Below are 18,211 nucleotides of genomic sequence, written 5' to 3'. Positions count from 1 at the left end.
GGTTCACAATATAGTTACCACTACTACCAGAAGGATCAAAACCCCGCCAACTGATGCTACTATGGGTGTAACAGTGCTATTGTTTTTCTTGTTGTTGCATTGATAAATTCACATCACTATGTTTTTCTATAGTTGTTAAACTAACATTTTTCTACTCTAATTGTACTCTCATTGCTGACAATTTCTAAAACTGAATCACCTTTTTTTTAACATATTTTTAAAAGCAAAAATCACTAATAAGAGTTTGTATGAGGCCTGATGAGATGACATTCATATTTATATATACTGAATTTGTTGTGAATGTGATAGCTCTAGTTTAATTATCATATGTTTCATTCTTAGACAAAGAATATGATCTTAATGTTTTTTTTTTCTTTCATATATGACAACGTATATTCATATTAAATAAAAACTAGTTGTTATAATCCCATGACCTTTTCCACTGCACGGTAGTCCTAAGATTAGGACATTAATTATTTTCCACTTATTAATGTTGTTTATTTATAGACATGCTCCATTATTATTCTGAGATTGCTTTATACTTATTCCAACATTCTTAATATATTTCAAAATCCGTTTTCTTGCTGATTTTTTGATATATTTAGATAATTCCTTTACCGTCATAGATATTAATTGTTTTTATTCGGTTGTTAAGTATATCATTCTTTAAGCTATCCCTAAAGCTGATGAAAAATCGAAATTAACAAGTCGACTGTGTTACTGGTATGCACTAATATTTAATGTAAATCTTAGCACAATTAAACATTTGAAATTTTTGACTTTGCATAAAACAAATTGAAATGTTATTTTCAACAACAAATTGTGGTGTTTATTTCTTTTATACTCATCATTTGTTACACGTTACGATAATAGAAGATAAAAAAAGATTATGCAAATTTTTGTATGAAATGTTGTATTTTTATCATTTCCAGATACAATGACATTGCTGCACATATGTAGTTTCATTATATCTATGTAACCAGACGGAACGGGAACAAAGGTTAATTAAGATGTGTGCAAATTATAGTTACTTAACATGAATACTTTTTACCTCTTTTTTTTAATCTGAAAATAATAGAATGAAATAAAAAAATACCCTAAAATACAGATAGTATGAAAGAATATTAGTTAAAAATTTATTGGTAGCAATTTGACTAATCATTCTACGTTTTTATCACTATTTTCATAATTTGACTAAATCCTAAACCTTAAACACAAAATCTTACATTTTTCTTAGTTTTTTTTAGGATGCATATTCTTACTTTGCAGCATAAAAGATTATTATGTTTCTTGTTTTATAATTAAGATAATTTAGAATTTATATAAGAGTTAGTACAACCTCTCTCAAGTGTCTTCTTTAATTAAGATAAAAAAAAATAAGCTTTCAAAACTTACCGAAATCTTACACCAGTTCCAGTCAGTTGAGCCAACCAATCATCTAGACCCTCTATAATTACCTAATCCTCACTACACAAAACAAAACAAATGATTGTTGTAGGTAATTCAGCTCACTAATTCCATACCAAAAAACTGTCCAAATGTTAATGTGGACTAGAAATTTCTATACTGAAACTTATCAGCAAAATTTGCTGCATAACGGCACATATTCCAGCAAAGTTGCAGTGCATGCAACGTCAATTTGAGAGAACAATTAGCATCTTAAAATCATCAACAATATGACTGTATATATACTGGATGAATTTGTACAAATGATACAATGTTTAAGTTTCTTTATTTGCTCTCCTTCAACTCAGAATGGCATGATACTAAACTTATCCATTAGCCATTAGCCATCATGCACGGTTGAATAAGAGAAGTAACACTACAAGAAAATCATTAAATAATAACTAAATTAGATACTAATTTAAAGACTAAAAAATTATTGATATCTAATGTGATTTCTACTATTAATAAAATATTATAAAATGATTTGTAAATTGTTATCTAAATTAACTACCAAAATTTTAGCTACTAAAATTTTAGATTTTAAATTAATCTCTAAGATACTGATAGAGACTAATTTAGAATATAAATAGTTAGTAGTTAAAACCTTGGAAGCTAATAGTTAGATACCAATTTAAAAATGACTTTATAAATTTTTATTAATAATATAAACTATTTTAAATACCAATAATTTTTTAGTTTATAAAATGGTCTCTAATTTAGTTAATATAGTGATTAATTATTTTAGTTAAAAATTAGTTTTTATTTAATGATTATTATATTGTAGTTAGAGGGAATTCATCATGAAACAACTGCTGGATTCAAAAGCCTTCCATCTTTCTAACATGCACATCATATTACATACATAAGCATTTTATTGTTAATTTAATATTTCTTAATTAAGAAGCATTATGGTTATGTGATTGAAAGTGAATGCAGTATTATTTTATGAGACAAGTACATGAGTGACAAGTGATGAATATGACAGGAAATTCTAAGTATACAAGTGGATGTGCCATTGACCACGTCGCCCGAATAGAAAAACAAAGTTCCTTTTGTAATACAAGTCACAACAGCAACAAGCCAAGCTCATATATATGTATCATAGTCTACTTCAAAGCCAGAAAGCAGAAGCTGATCAAAAATGGGAATGTCATCGACTTTCATAGGAGCTCTAGTTCTTGTCATTCTGATTCAAGCCAAGGGCCAACCAGGTTTCTTAACAAATTAAAACATGAACTTTCATTAGATCATTATTCTTTTATAAAAGTTTAGCTCAAGTCTCAAGTGCCATGCATATTTTGCATGTTTATGTTTTAGGATTCATCAGCATAGATTGCGGAGCTGAAGCAGGTGCGAACTATACTGAGCCGTCATTACAGATAAATTATGTTTCTGATGAAAATTTCATAAATACTGGTGTGAGAGGGACAATAGCATCTGAAGAGATCAATACACACGCTCAACAACAACTGTGGAGGCTGAGAAGCTTCCCAGAAGGAAAAACGAACTGCTACAAAATAAACATCACAAGAGGCTCTAATTATCTCATCCGCACTCTTTTTCTGTATGGAAATTATGATGGCCGCAATATGTCACCACAGTTTGATCTTCTTCTGGGAGCTAACCTGTGGGATACAGTCACTATACAAAATGCATCCATTACCCAATTCAATGAGATCATACATGTACCTTTACTTGATTTTATACAAATCTGTCTGGTTAACACAGGAAATGGTACACCATTTATAACAGCCATAGAATTGAGGACTTTGAAAAATGATACATACGTCACTGAATCGGGATCACTGGAACGTTACCTGCGGTGCGATTTGGGTTCTAACAGGAGTTACAGGTGAAATCATAGTTATGGATTAAATCTTTTTGTGCATTAAAAGATTGATTGATTGTGTTGTAATTTTCTGATCTTCTTACAGGTACTGGGCTGATGATTATGATCGTTTCTGGTTTACCTGTGACATCAAAGAAGTTTGGACACAGCTAAGTGCTTCGATTTCAGATGATTCTTTTTTTGAGAACGATTACAAACCGGGAGCTACCATCATGAGCACCGCAGTTACACCAGCAAATGGTAATGCTCCGTTGGTAATAGGGTGGGAGCCAGAACATGAAACTGATGAATTCTATGTTTACATGCACTTCACGGAGCTTCAAGTGTTAACCACCAATCAGACAAGACAATTCAACATCACCATGAACGGTGAATTATGGTTTTCAAATTTTTCTCCTCAGTACATGAGCGTCAACACTATATATAGCCCGTCAGGCATCAGCGGGAAAGAAATTAAATTTTCCCTGGAGAGGACCGAAAATTCAACCCTACCTCCCATCATCAATGCCATTGAAATTTACAAAGTAAAACAATTCAATCAATCTGATACATTCCAAGGACATGGGTCGCCATGAATCTGAATACAGAATCTCTTTCCCAGGCCAGATAAATGGTTGTTTGAAGATGAAGATTGTTAGGATTGATTGGTGAGTGAAATGGAGTGTGCAAATAGAAGAAAAATAAATAAATAATCAGGAGTGAATTTCAATGTATAATTATTAACCGTTGCTGTTGTTTTTACTGGTCTTCTTATTTGAATGAATGCAGTTTCATCTTCTAAAAGGATATATCGTTTGTAACTTGGTCTTTGTAAGAGTTATATTTCTTATAAAAAAAAGCAAGAAACGATTGTAATTACAAAATACTCAAGGCAATATTTTTGTGTGTATATGAATTAGCCTACTGAATCAAATATGGATCCACAGGTGTATTTAGATTCACTAACTTCAAACCAACCAATTGGACATCTACAATTTGTCTTCTAAACTATCATTTTTTCATGGTAGTCGATTGTACCCAATGAAAAGAATTATTGGGATTAAGTCTAGTCATCTCACAAAATCAGAGTGAGTTAGATAAATTCTACACAACTCTAGGTTGTCAAAGCTTAATTTTTCTATTTGAAAATGTTTCTCCTGGGCTGGTAGGTTTCTTCCGCTGCTGTTTTTCTCCTTTGAGGTTCAAAGTAGAACTATTCCCATGAGTTTTGGTGATGATTTGAAGTTGAGGTGCACTTTATGCAGCATTGACATGGCAGTAGCATTGGTTTCTTATCTGCAGATGGAGGTCACAGGCAACTTAATAATATGAGAGTTTTTTATTATGTTTTGGTTTGGGTGCTGGAGGCATATGGCAAGTTAATGTGGGAGAAAATTATAAGGCTGAGGGTTGAGATAGGAGGTGTGAAAGAAGCTGGAAGGAAGTGAGGTTCTTGTGAGGGTGCAGAACAAAAACAGGGGCGCACATTATGCAGCAGTGGCAGGTTTCTACAGAGTTTTGGAGAATGAATGATGAAGGAAGTTGCTTAATTATGCATTGGTGTGGGTTGCAGTCATGTTCTGCATAATTATGCAGTGTGGCAGCAGATTAGGTCCATCCATGACAGCAGGGTAGAGGTTTGGGTTTGCTTTGTAAGGTTGTGTAAGGGGTTCGGTTAAGTTGTGGTGCATAGTTGCTGCTACTTATACTCTAATGTTGGTTAGGAAGCCTAAGCTTGCGCAATTTGTCATGCTATAGGTGTTAGTTTAAACTTTTTTGGACCTGTAAGCTAGTTGGTAGGGTTTTGAAACTTGTAAACGGGTTGGTACACCCCTAAAATGTCTGATATGTGTCTAACTTCCCTAAAATATAATCTCATAAGAAAATAAACATTTATTAATTTTATTTGTAAAACACCTAGATAGTACCTACTACTGGCTTGAACAATTGTTTCTCGTCTCTCGGTTGCTCCTTCGCTCCTCCTCCTTCCTTCCGTACTCGCTTTCTTGTACTCGGTCGGGGAGTAACTCTCAAATCTTTGAACCGCTTCTAGAATGTCATCGTTGATGGTTTTGTAGAATGTAAGTGGAAATAAACTAATTAAAAACTTACCAATCGATGGATCTCAACGAGTATTAAATCAAGAAGAAAATGTCCATGTTTTTTGTGGTAGAAAGATTTACATTATTAGAATGATGGAAGGCTTTTGAGACCCGGTTTGTGTTTGAGATTAACCCTTGACAGGCCTGATACAATTAGCATTGCATGCAGCCAATTGCCTTATAATAATCCTATTTGCTCAGAGAACACTGCTTAGAATAATTCAAAGATAGGGTTTTATGATCCTCATGCAATTTATATATGTCTCACTTGCCTTGCAAAATTCAAGCATAGACGTATACAACATATGAAAGATTCGTAGCTGACATTTCTAAGCGTTGACACTCCCTGCCATAATGCTCAATGAACTGATAAAAAAAGTGCTAATGCAATTTAAGTTTCTATTAGAAGACATATTTGATGAATAAAAATGAGTTTAGTCAATTAGAAGACATACTAAGTCAATATTGATTTATCTTTAAGCCTAAGTCAATTCTTTTAGGTTGAGACCAATTCATTATTTATTTTTATAACTATTAACTTTTGTACTTTTTGGCAAGTGAACCAAATCCTAGAAGTAATAAAATTGGAAAGTTCAAGTATAGTTTTCCAAGAGATTTGCATGTATTTAGTTAAATGTGAGTTCTTGTTAATTTGTACTAAAGATTTAAAGGCATAAGCTCATAGGAATTTAAAGAGCAGAGATAATTTTAAACTCAAGGTATTCAAAGCTACCAAAATTAAAATTGTATTACTTAATTAGGATAAAAATAGATCTCATTATCAAACCTCTAGCTAAGACCAAGTTATTCTGTTTTGGTTAAACTACTCCAAAACATATTTAATAAAAAAGCACATAGAAAAGCGTAAGGTATAATCCAACACAATCCCTATTCAATTTTGCACCAGCATTGGTGAAACTGTTTTGTACCTAAAACTCAATTTTTTTTAAGAAAACAAAACTTAAATGGAATTATCAATTTTCTTTAATTATATTTAAAATATTATATTGAAAGTTGCTGTGGTAAAACGTTGAAAATGATTGAAGATCAACACATACAACACACTTGGGATGCTTGAACGAACTTCACCATAGGTCCTTTTAGATACATGTTTAATCATTTCTTTAAATAGCAGTAGAAAGTTCTTCTCAATTTCATATTTATCTGCACAAATATACCTGTGTATGTGTATCCCTATTTGATTCAGTAGGCTAATTTATATACAAAACAAAATATTGCCTTGAGTATATTTTGTAATTACAATCGTTTCTTGCTTTTTTTTAATAAGAAATAACTCTTACAAAGACCAAACGATATATCTTTTTTACAAGATGAAACTGCATTCATTCAAATAAGAACACCAGTAAAAACAACAGCAAATCGAAGATACACATGCCGTTGTTATCTCCACTGCTTTCCATACCGAGTTACTATCAAATTCTCCTTCTAACCTTGAGTCAACAATAGCATTGATATCACCTTTCCCAATCAAGGACCTAACCCATTCACATGTGATTTTTTTCCTCATTCTTCGCTATCACTGGTTGACCTGTGATTATCTCTAAAAGCACAACGCCAAAGCTATAAAGACATTTTAAATTTGAGAATTCTGAATAAGATGCATACGTAGTAAGAGGAAATCTTTATTTAGTGCTGGTAGAATTAAACCAGAGAGGTTATTCTTCTCCAAGATTCTGCAAAGAATAGGAAATATAATATAATTTCTATATTTTGATACAGATGATATCAGGAACAACCACGGAAGGAACTTACAAGATCTTTAAGTGTTGCAGTTGTGACAGAAAATAAGGAATTTCACCGTTCAAGCTATTATTTGATAAATCCCTGGAAACCAAATTACTTCCTCTTTTAAATATGTTCAAATCTTGACACATATGCTGTAAGACTTCTTAGGATATAAGTACATCTTTGAATGAATAAAGGATATAAATTATGTTTTGTTTTTCTGGTCTCATGATTCATTAGACCAGGTGAAACAGAGAAACTCACAACATCTCAAGCATGGTGAAATTGAAGGGTCAATCTTTCCATGCAATCCGCTTGAAGATAAATTCCTGTTTTGCACAACTAAATAATTACAATTATGTGCAATAGCTTTCAATTAAGTTGAAAAATGATTGAAGAATATAAGATGTAGTGATAATTATGAGAATGAGGACTTACAAAGTTGTGATTCTTGGAGACTCAATTCCGTAATAAGAACAATTGAGACCATCCCACAAGTAGGCTGCAGGGGCGCATGGATCACCTTCCCAATCTCTTTTCACTCCATAGACTGACTTGATGCTTGTAAGTTGTAATCGCATCAACTATAAGATGTATAAGATCTTACCATTCAAGATCCAATTAGGTACTGAATCGTCTTCTTAATTTGTCTCATGTCAACTCGTCCACATAAGTAAAGATACTTGTTAAGAAGATCACCATGTCGATTTTCTTCAGCAGTTTGTCCAGACTACCACAATACCCACGACTTTTGATCTATTTGTGTCTCGTGATATGATTCTGTTGTTGTGGTTGTTCCAGATTCCAGATGATTACTTTGTTGTTCTGGTTGGAGACATGATCACAGAGGAAGCCCCTCCTACTTACCAAACAATGTTACATTGGATGGAGTTCGTGATGAAACAGGCGCTAGTCTGGACAAGGGCATGAACTGCTGAAGAAAATCGGCATGGTGATCTTCTTAACAAGTATCTTTATTCATGTGGACGAGTTGACATGAGACAAATTGAGAAGACGATTCAGTACCTGATTGAATCTGGAATGGTAAGATCTTATACATTTTCCGTAGTCTATCATGGCCTTCAGCGATTGTATTTCTCATAATGAAACATACTCATACCTGCTTGAATCAGAATGACAAGAACTATAGCTCCTAGGAAAGTCCATGACATTCCCATTTTCCATCACCTTCTGTTTTCTGGCTTTGAAGCTTTGTGGCTTTGAAGTAGACTATGACGCATATATATTCAGTTGGTGTTGTGAGTTGTACTACAAAAGGAACTATGTTTGTGTTCGGGCGACGTGGTCAATGTCAACGTCGAGGAAAGTCTAAACAGGGATATCCACTTGCTTACCGCCGTGAAGATTTGGTTTAGATAAAATTTAAGTTTAATTTTCTTAGATCGTCTAGAAGTGTTAGATTGTCTAATTTTTTAAATCGTCTATCAATTTGCACTACAACAAAATGATTAAAGAAACTATTTTTTAGAGATTAAAATAATTAGTTACAATAGTAACTAAATTAGAGACCATTTTAAAAACTAAAAAAAATATTGTGGTTTCTAAATTAGTTTCTATTACTGTTACATAGTTCATCTACCGGTCTCATTGAATCACTGTCTTTTAACAAAGAATAAATAAAATAAAATAAGGCACTTTAGGGTGTCTCAACCTTTATTTCATTCTATTTTTTTTAATAAAACAGATAAAAAATTATCATGTTACGTAATTATAATTTACACACATCTTAATTATAATTATTTCCCTTGAGCCACGACAAAACCGAAATAAGATCTTTCCTTACTTCTCCTTCCACACTTTACCAAAAAAATTCATTTAAAAAAAATTAAAATATCTTGAATTGTAAATTCTTTTCAACAATTCTACTTAGAAGAGTTTCGACATATCGAACATCGCCACGCAAGAGAAAGAAACAGAAGAAAAAAAGAAAAAGGCAGAGAGAAGGAGTCTTTGTAATTCAACAAATTTCACATAGAAAAACGCATTTTTTTTCAAAACAAGAAGAGGGTATGACAAAAAAAAAAAGAATTAAAATGTTTTATTTTATTTTATTTTTTATCAACAAAAAGGATTAAATAACAGGAATCATTTAGGGTGGTTCAACCCTTATACATACCTAAAAACTATGAGACAATTTCTCTGGTCTCTCAAACCAACAAATAGAGAGACAAACAAATCTACCACTTAAAACCCGTATAGTCCGTTCACTTTCAAGACTAACCCGTACCAATTCAAGACTAACCCGTACAAATTCAAATCTAACCCGTACAAACTCAAAACCAAACCCAATACAATCTCTTTGCAACCATAACAAGGGGCAAAAAGAACAACAAATAACCCAACCGAAGGAGTAACTCTTATAAAAGCTCACTTTATTGAAAACATATCAGCTTTAGGATCAATGCACCAGTAAAACTAGCAGAAACAGTTTTAGAAGTTACCTAAGACCAAGCCTTTATCACCCCTCCTTGGAAAATATGTTTATTCCTGTGCTTCCATAATTCACTAACTACAGCTATCCAAACACAATTCCAAACTACCTGGACAGGAGAATTTAGCAAACTAAAATGCAAGAAGTGAGCTGTTGGGACAACATGGTCAACCGACGCAATCCCTAACCATGTATAGCACTGATTCCAGACTAACCAAGCTATCCTGCAGTCAAAAAAACATGTGTTTTGTCGACTCCACAGCCATCCTGCAAAAACTACATAGATTGGTATCCACCAAAACCCCACGTCTCTCCAAGTTAGCTTTTGTGGCAATCGAATTAATCAACACCCTCCAAGCGATAATTTGTGCTGAGGGCAAAGCAGTAGTCTTCCAAAGGAAGACAAACACATTTTTTCCCTCAACAGGGCCTCTTAAAAGATCATAGGCAGATTTTACCGAAAAACCACTATCCTTGCCAGCCTTCCAAACTCGACTATCTGCAGAATTCAAGATAGGGGTCTTTCCATGCACTTCTTGTAACAGCCGGACTTCCTGGCATATTTCCCAATCAAACAGACCTCTCCTCCAAATTAACTTCCACTCCCATCTATCATTAACCCACTCTCCACAAGACTGTAAACTACCTTCTTTATTACCACACAAAGAGAACAATCTTGGGAATTTACTTCTCAAATCTTCGTTGCCCACCCAAACATCTTTCCAAAACAAAATATCCTTCCCGTCTCCCACTCTCCACTCGCAACAATTCTCAAAGGATTTACTCCAATCCTCCATCCCCCAACCCCCTTCAAGTCTCTCCACCAGCTGGAATCCTTAGCATTACTTCTTTGTTCTTGCAAATTTCTCCAACCTCCGTATTTAGATTCAAGAATTTCTTTCCACAGACCATCCTTCTCAGTCTCCAGACGCCAAATCCACTTACCCAGCAGTGCTACAGTGAAAAACCTTAAATTCAAAATTCCAAGACCATCCTTTATTTTATTTTTGCCATGCTGAATTTTGACATGGTTGTTTTTGTCGATTTTGTTGAAAGTATTGATATTGCAGCATCCACTTGATTTACTTTGAAATTCCTGTCATGTTCATCACTTATCTCTCATGCACCTGCGTCTGAATCAATAAAATTGTTCAACATTCACTGGTCGGTCAATCAATATATATTGTAAATGGAAATAAAGTAATAAAAAACATAGCAATCGATGGATGTAAACGAATATTAAATCAAGAAGAAAATGTCCATGTTTTTTTGTGGTAGAAAGATTTACATTTATTAGAATGATGGAAGGCTTTTGAAACCCTGAAATGCTCTATTATATTAATTTATCTTTGCTGATAAAAAAATAGAGAAGTATAACATAAGAAAAAATTCGTAGCTTACATTTCTAAGCGTTGACACTCCCTGTCATAATGCTCAATCACTGATAAAAAAAGTGCAAATGCAATTTAAGTATCTATTACAAGACATCTTTGATGAAAAAAAAATGAGTTTAGTCAATTAGAACACATACTAAGTTTTATTTTTTAGGCCTAAGTCAATTCTTTTAGGGTGAGACTAATTCATTATATTCATTTTTATAACTCTTAACTCTTTGTCAACTGAACCAAATTCTAGAAGTAGTAAAATTGAAAAGTTTAAATATAGTTTTCCAAAAAATTTGCATGCATTTAGTCAATATGAGTTGTTATTAATTTGTACTAAAGATTTAAAGGCATAAGCTCATAGGAATTTAAAGAGCAATATAGTTCTAAACTCAAAGTATTCAAAGCTACCAAACTTAAAATTATATTACTTAATTAGGATAAAAATAGGTATCATTATCAATTCCTTAAATTAATAAATATTAATAGAAATACTAGAGTTATCATGTCTGTCTATCCAATTTTTTATTTTTATCATTTACATATAGTTATGATTAATATTAAAAATTGAATAAAAAATGTTATTATTCACACACTTATATTGTCAGTATCAATTTATAATTCATTTTAATAAATATCAATATACATTAGAAAATAATATATTATGATTGAAATATAATTAACATAATAATTATATATAGTAATAACTTAGTGATGATTAAATATATTTAAAATCTTGTATTATTTATTACTTAAAAAAATATATATTTAAAATCTTAATTTATAATATTGATTGATATACCAATATTTATTAGAATTATTTGTTGTATGAACTTATAAAATTCACAATTTATGATTTTTAGTTGGAGAAGAGAAACTCATTTGTTATAATTTTTTAATAGAATAATTTATTTTTAATAAATAATTACTTTGAAAAGTTTAAAATTTTAAAATAATCATTAAATTTTGAGTGGAACTGCATAAACCATCAAAGCCGTAAAAAAGAGGGCCTTCCCTTCTTCTTAGCTTAACCTTCATATTGCCTTCAAACTTCCATCAACCTAATGCAGCAGAAAACAACCCATAGAACACCAACCTACAGGTCCTCTGCCAATTCTGGTTGATACTGCTGGTTAGAAGTGCCACAGCGGTTGTGAAGCTCGGATACAGCAAAAAATAAGCCGTCGGTGTTTCCGATACACTGCGGACACACGGCGGAAGCGTGCCCGACACGGTGTCAGACGCTTTTTATTGGGCCGGAAACGGCCCTCTTTCTGAATACGTCGGAGGAGGCACGTTTCCCTCCTTGGACACGTTAGAAAAGCTAAAAAAAAATGCAGTTCAGTGTTTTAAAGACCTCTTCTCTTCCACACTAAATCTCAGATAAAATCTGATAAAATCTAAACAAAATATTAAAATCTTCAAAAAGTAAAAGTTAAACATTATGTTTTTCTTGATTGTTTTTCATATAACAAAATATATTACTACATTTTAATTTATATATAGCCGTGTCCCATGTCCTATAATTTTCAGTTTAGCCGTATCTTCATGTCCGTGTCCGTATCGTATCCGTGCCCGTATCCGTGTTTGGGCTTAACACAATCTGCATCACTAACAGCTGAAGCATGCCAACTCAACTCAGTAGGCTAATTTATATACAAAACAAAATATAGCCTTGAGTATTTTGTAATTACAGTCGTTTCTTGCTTTTTTTTATAAGAAATAATTTTTACAAAGACCAAGTTACAAACGATATATCTTTTTAGAAGATGAAACTACATTCTTTCAAATAAGAACACCAGTAAAAACAACAGCAATGGTAAATAATTATACATTGAAATTCACTCCTGATTATTTATTTATCTTTCTCCTATTTGCACACTCCATTTCACTCACCAATGTTCATCTTCAAGCAATCTTAAGTCGTACGTTACTATATGACTATAGGCATCTTTCTTTGGGCAACCGGTTACCTGGCACGGGGAAGAGATTCTATATTCAGATTCATGGTGACCCGTTTAACTGGATCACTTGTATCAGTGCTTCTATATTTAGTTTGAGCTAATTCCGTTGCTAAAGATAAAGACTCATTCAGTTCACTCACTACCACACTTATGATTGGCCTTCTGTTGGGATTTGGAGATACACATGCCGTTGCTATTTCTACTGCTTTCCAAACTGAGTTACTATCAAACTCTCCTTCTAACCTTGAGTCAACAATAGCATTGATATCACCTTTCCCAATCAAGGACCTAACCCATTCACTTATGTGACTTTTTTCTTCATTCTTCGCTATCACTGGTTGCCCCGTGATTATCTCTAGAAGCACAACGCCAAAGCTATAAACGTCGCTCTTCTCTGTTAATCTACTGGTTAGGTAGTATCTGTAACACAGAATGTAACTCAATTTATTTTCTGTCAGAAGTTTGTGAACATAAACATTCATATAGAATTGCTATATTGTCCAAGACACTCACTCAGGGTCTAGATAACCAGGAGTACCAGCAATGACAGTTGACACATGAGTTCCCCCATCTGTTAGGACAGCTTTGGACAGACCAAAATCAGATAATTTTGCATGGAGGTGTTCATTCAACAAGATGTTTGTAGATTTTACATCTCTGTGGAATATTGGTGGCTTACAACCATTTTGCAGATACTCCAATCCTGAGGCCAAAAGTATATTAAGAGAGGAAATGAAGAATTAAGAAAAGAATATTATCGCTGTACTTTTTTACCTAAGGCTGCATCCACTGCGATTCGAAGTCTCTTTTCCCAGTTCAAGAAATTTCTTTGGCTTCGTTTACCTGCATAATCAAGTTCTATAACTTTCTGTACATATTTTTGTTTCACTAAAGGTTAGTCATATGACTTGCACAATTGTCCAATAAGGAAATATCCATATCCAGTGTTTTAGAAAAAAAATTAGTTTGGAAATTTATTGCACAGATTTTAAAAAGGAAATTAATTTTTTTGGAGCTAACCAGAGAGATGTTCTTGTAAGTTTCCGTTGGCCATGTACTCGTATACGAGACCCTTATTGGTTCCTTCATTACAGTAACCAACAAGGGAGGTCAAACTTTTGTGATGAACTCTCATAAGAAGTTTAACCTGTAAATCAAAATGTCAACAATTTTTTTAACCTTGTATAGTTATTGCTGAGCTTAGGAACTTGGTGTAATGTGATTAAAAAGCCTACCTCTGCTTGAAATTGTTGATAACCATGAACAGAGGATGGGGAAAGCATTTTCACTGCAACTGGAGTGTCTTCTATATAGCCCAGATAAACTGTTCCAAATCCTCCTTTACCAACAATTGTAGTGAAATTGTTGGTGATTTTAACGATATCAGAGTATGAATATATTTGCTTTTGAAATCGAAGTGATGAATCATTTTGTTCAGTGTATTGCGGTGATATGGCACTTTGATCCTTTTCTAACATCAAAGCTGTTGAATGTCATGCACAAGTTTCTTAAAAACTAACGTTTGAATTCGATTGGAAAATTATCAACAAAAATTACGAATCTTAATAACTGCATCATCACCTTTGGCTTTTCTTCTTTTAGCGGTCCACAACATGGCTGCCACTACTACCAAAAGGATCAAAACCCCGCCAACTGATGCTACTATGGGTGTAGCAATGCTATTGTGTTTCTTTTTTTTCTTCTTGTTGCTTTGATCAGCTTCACATAAATATGGATTTTGGTCGACACTGCGACAAATTCACAGTAAGTCTTACAAGTCATACAAATTTTCTATAGATACTTCAATTCGTGTTCCTTATGCCGAGATATTCAGTGGATGAAGTGGTACCACACCCTTATTTAACATGTATACTAAAAAGAGTTCCAAATTCAATTTTATAGGCCATGGGTGTGAAAGTCGTACACAGAGGAAGATATATATATAAACAGCAGTTGTGATAGATGACTACAAATGCGGGGTAAAGATGATTTATTTAAAAGCCATTTTAAATTTGAGAATTCTGAATAAGATGTATACCGTAGTAAGAGGGAATCTTTATTAAGTGCTGGTGGAATTAAACCAGAGAGGTTATTCTTCTCCAAGTTTCTGCAAAGAATAGGAAATATAATATAATTTCTATATTTTGATACAGATGATATCAGCAACAACCACTGAAGGAACTTACAAGATCTTTAAGTGTTGCAGTTGTGACAGAAAATCAGGAATTTCACCGTTTAAGCTATTGTTTGATAAATCCCTGGAAACCAAATTACTTCCGCTTTTAAGTATGTTGAAATCTTGACACATGTATGAAAAAATAAAAGAGTTCCGACAGATTTGACACATGTATGGACCAGGTGAAACAGAGAAACTCACAATATCTCCAGCATGGTGAGATTTGAAATTGAAGGGGCAATCTTTCCATGCAATCCACTTGAAGATAAATTCCTGTTTTGCACAACCAAATGATTACAAAGAGTTGTGTGCAATAGCATTACAAGGCTTAATTAAGTTTTAATTATCTGGTAGAAATGAATATTTTCAATTAAGTCTGAAAAACTATAATTAAATAAAAAAATAATTGAAGAATATAACATGTTGATAATTAAGAGAATGAGGACTTACAAAGTTGTGATTCTTGGAGACTCAATTCCTTGATAAGAACAATTGAGACCATCCCACAAGTAGGCTGCAGGGGCGCATGGATCACCTTCCCAATCTCTTTTCACTCCATAAACTGACTTTATGCTTGTAATCGCATCAACTATATATGTTTCAAATCATAACAAAACAATTGTAAAAACAGAAGAAATGGATATAAAATATGATAGTTTGGTGGCTTACCATCTCCTTGGAATGTATCAGATTGATGAAATTGTTTTACTTTGTAAATTTCAATGGCATTCATGATGGGAGGTAGGGTTGAATTTTCGGTCCTCTCCAGGGAAAATTTAATTTCTTTTCCGCTGAGGGCTGACACGCTATATATCGTGAAGACGCGCATGTACGGCGGAGAATAATTTTGCAAAAATAATGCACCGCTCATGTTGAATTGTCTTGTCTGATTGGTGGTTAACACTTGAAGCTCCGTGAAGTGCATGTACACAGAGAATTCATCAGTTTCATGTTCTGGCTCCCACCTTATTACCAACGGCGCATTATCATTTGCTGGTGTAACTGCGGTGCTCATGATGGTTGCTCCCGGTTTGTACTCGTTCTCAACAAAAGAATCATCTGAAATCGAAACACTTAGCTGTGTCCAATTTTCCTTGAAGTCACAGGTAGACCAGATACGATCATAATCATCATACCCGTACCTGTGAGAAAATCAGAAAATTACAACACAATCAATCCATCTTTTAATGCAGAAAAATATTTAATCCATAACTATGATTTCACCTGTAAACTGTGTTAGAACCCAAATCGCACCGCATGTAACGTTCCAGCGATCCTGGAGTGACGTATGTATCATTATTCAAAGTCCTCAATTCTATGGCTGTTATAAATGGTGTACCATTGCCTGTGTAAACCAGACAGATTTGTATGAAATCCAGTGAAGATACATGTATGATTTCCATGGATTGGTCAATGGATGCATTTTTTATAGTGACTGTATCCCACAGGTTAGCTCCCAGAAGTAGATCAAACTGTGGTAGCATATTTCGGCCATCATAATTTCCATACAGAAAAACAGTGCGGACGAGATACTTAGAGCCTCTTGTGACGCTTATTTTGTAGCAGTTCCTTTTTCCTTCGGGGAAGCTTCTCAGCCTCCACAGCTGTCGTTGAGTGTGTGTGCTGGTCTCTTCAGATGTTATTATCCCTCTCACACCAGTATTTATGAAATTTGCATCCGAAACATAATTTATGTCCAATGATGGCTCGGTATAGTTCACACCTGCTTCGGCTCCGCAATCTATGCTGATGAATCCTAAAACATAAACATGCAAAATATGCATGGCACTTGAGACTTGAGCTAAACTTTTATGAAAGGATAATGGTCTAATGAAAATTCATGTTTTAATTTGATAACAAACCTGGTTGGCCCTTAGCTTGAATCAGAATGACAAGAACTAGAGCTCCTACGAAAATCGATGACATTCCCATTTTTAATCACCTTCTGCTTTCTGGTTTTGAAGTAGACTATGATACATATATATGAGCTTGGCTTGTTACTTTTGTGACTTGTATTACAAAAGGAACTTTGTTTGTGTTCGGGCGACGTGGTCAATGGGACATCCACTTTCTTACTTAGAATTTCCTGTCATATTCATCACTTGTCACTCATGTACTTGTCTTAAAAATAATACTGCATTCACTGTCAATCATATAACCATGATGCTTCTTAATTAACAGATATTAAATTAACAATAAAATGCTTATGTATGTAATATGATGTGTATGTTACAAAGATGGAAGGCTTTTGAATCCAGCCTTTGTTTCATGATGAATTCCTCTACTTCTCTGATTTAACTATTTCTTTTTTATCAGCAAGAAACAATATATACATATGAACCACTTCAGCAATGATCCAATCCATATAAAAAAAAATTAAGATAACCATACAACACTCTCTGATCCAACCGGGCATGGCCAATGGCTGAGTTTAGTATCATGTCATTCTGAGATGAAGGAAAGAGACTTAACCTTTGTGGTGGCCAATGGCTGAGTTTAGTATCATGTCATTCTGAGATGAAGGAACGAGACTTAACCTTTGTGGTTTAGAATATCATTTGTACAAACTCACCCAGTAGAATCATTCTGATGATTTTAAGATGTTAATCGTTCTCTCAATTTGACTTTGCATGCACTACAACTTACCAACTTTAAAAAAAAATCTAGCTATTTACTAATTGTGTTATGCACGTCCTTATATACTAAAGATAACATATTATTAAGGTAAAAGATATAATCTTAGAAGAAAGGAATAACTGCTGAAGAGAAAAAAATGTTAAAAATAGAAGAAGAAATCTTGTTCATTGTCATTATGATTCGAGACATGTTACAGAGTGTTTGTGTTAAAAATGTGTATTATTATCTTGTATAATATGTCTTACAACTCTTATTTACTGATATTCACATATAACATGTTCCTCGTACATATTTCTTAATTTCTTTTGTCCCTTTCAACTTTAGTCAAATTATTCTTTCTAACTTCTTTATAATATCCACTTGCTTACTTAGAATTTCCTGTCATTTTCATCAGTTGTCACTCATCATAAAATTAATACTACATCTGGTCAAACAATGTAAATTGCAATTAATACCAATGGATGCATCTTAAAAAATA

General features: G+C 33.4%; 2 protein-coding genes and 1 long non-coding RNA gene across 6 annotated transcripts; 1 reads left to right on the top strand and 2 right to left on the bottom strand.

The window, feature by feature from the left end:
* The first annotated feature begins 2,534 nt into the window (after positions 1-2,534).
* Positions 2,535-4,087, top strand: LOC137835890 (LRR receptor-like serine/threonine-protein kinase IOS1). The gene is made up of 3 exons (XM_068644633.2): positions 2,535-2,657; positions 2,764-3,298; positions 3,381-4,087. The coding sequence occupies exons 1-3, from the start codon at positions 2,588-2,590 to the stop codon at positions 3,868-3,870; spliced, it is 1,095 nt and encodes a 364-aa protein (XP_068500734.1). The 5' UTR covers positions 2,535-2,587; the 3' UTR covers positions 3,871-4,087.
* Positions 4,088-6,623: 2,536 nt separating this feature from the next.
* LOC137835891 (uncharacterized) lies at positions 6,624-8,319 on the bottom strand. 2 transcript variants are annotated; one of them, XR_011085165.2, is made up of 4 exons: positions 7,561-8,319; positions 7,387-7,451; positions 7,150-7,221; positions 6,624-7,070 (listed from the first exon to the last, which is right to left on the bottom strand). It is a non-coding gene; the product is annotated as an uncharacterized LOC137835891 (long non-coding RNA). The 2 variants fall into 2 exon arrangements; XR_011085164.2 differs by having other exon boundaries at positions 7,150-7,451.
* Positions 8,320-12,633: 4,314 nt separating this feature from the next.
* Positions 12,634-16,514, bottom strand: LOC137835889 (LRR receptor-like serine/threonine-protein kinase IOS1). Of its 3 annotated transcripts, none has more exons than XM_090302075.1 (12): positions 16,321-16,514; positions 15,766-16,238; positions 15,547-15,685; positions 15,298-15,369; positions 15,107-15,178; positions 14,959-15,027; positions 14,491-14,668; positions 14,156-14,386; positions 13,941-14,067; positions 13,695-13,763; positions 13,434-13,623; positions 12,634-13,340 (listed from the first exon to the last, which is right to left on the bottom strand). In XM_090302075.1, exons 1-12 carry the CDS (start codon positions 16,497-16,499, stop codon positions 12,926-12,928), a joined length of 2,214 nt encoding a protein of 737 aa, XP_090158201.1. In that variant the 5' UTR covers positions 16,500-16,514; the 3' UTR covers positions 12,634-12,925. The 3 variants fall into 3 exon arrangements, with proteins under 3 accessions (XP_090158201.1, XP_068500733.2, XP_090158200.1); XM_068644632.2 differs by having other exon boundaries at positions 14,156-14,403; positions 14,502-14,668; XM_090302074.1 differs by having other exon boundaries at positions 14,156-14,391; positions 14,502-14,668.
* Positions 16,515-18,211: the final 1,697 nt, after the last annotated feature.

This window comes from Phaseolus vulgaris, chromosome 5 (assembly GCF_051622355.1).
Source record: "Phaseolus vulgaris cultivar YP4 chromosome 5, ASM5162235v1, whole genome shotgun sequence".
NCBI lineage: Eukaryota > Viridiplantae > Streptophyta > Magnoliopsida > Fabales > Fabaceae > Phaseolus > Phaseolus vulgaris.
This window is presented reverse-complemented; position numbering and strand designations above follow the sequence as displayed.

Coding starts and splice junctions, on each gene's coding strand:
- LOC137835890 (XM_068644633.2), top strand. CDS start 2,588: ATGGGAATGTCATCGACTTTCATAGGAGCTCTAGTTCTTGTCATTCTG. Junction 2,658..2,763: donor TCAAGCCAAGGGCCAACCAG/GTTTCTTAACAA, acceptor TTTATGTTTTAG/GATTCATCAGCATAGATTGC. Junction 3,299..3,380: donor GGTTCTAACAGGAGTTACAG/GTGAAATCATAG, acceptor ATCTTCTTACAG/GTACTGGGCTGATGATTATG.
- LOC137835889 (XM_068644632.2), bottom strand. CDS start 16,499: ATGGAAATCATACATGTATCTTCACTGGATTTCATACAAATCTGTCTG. Junction 15,028..15,106: donor CTGCAACACTTAAAGATCTT/GTAAGTTCCTTC, acceptor TATTCTTTGCAG/AAACTTGGAGAAGAATAACC. Junction 13,764..13,940: donor CTTACAAGAACATCTCTCTG/GTTAGCTCCAAA, acceptor TTGATTATGCAG/GTAAACGAAGCCAAAGAAAT.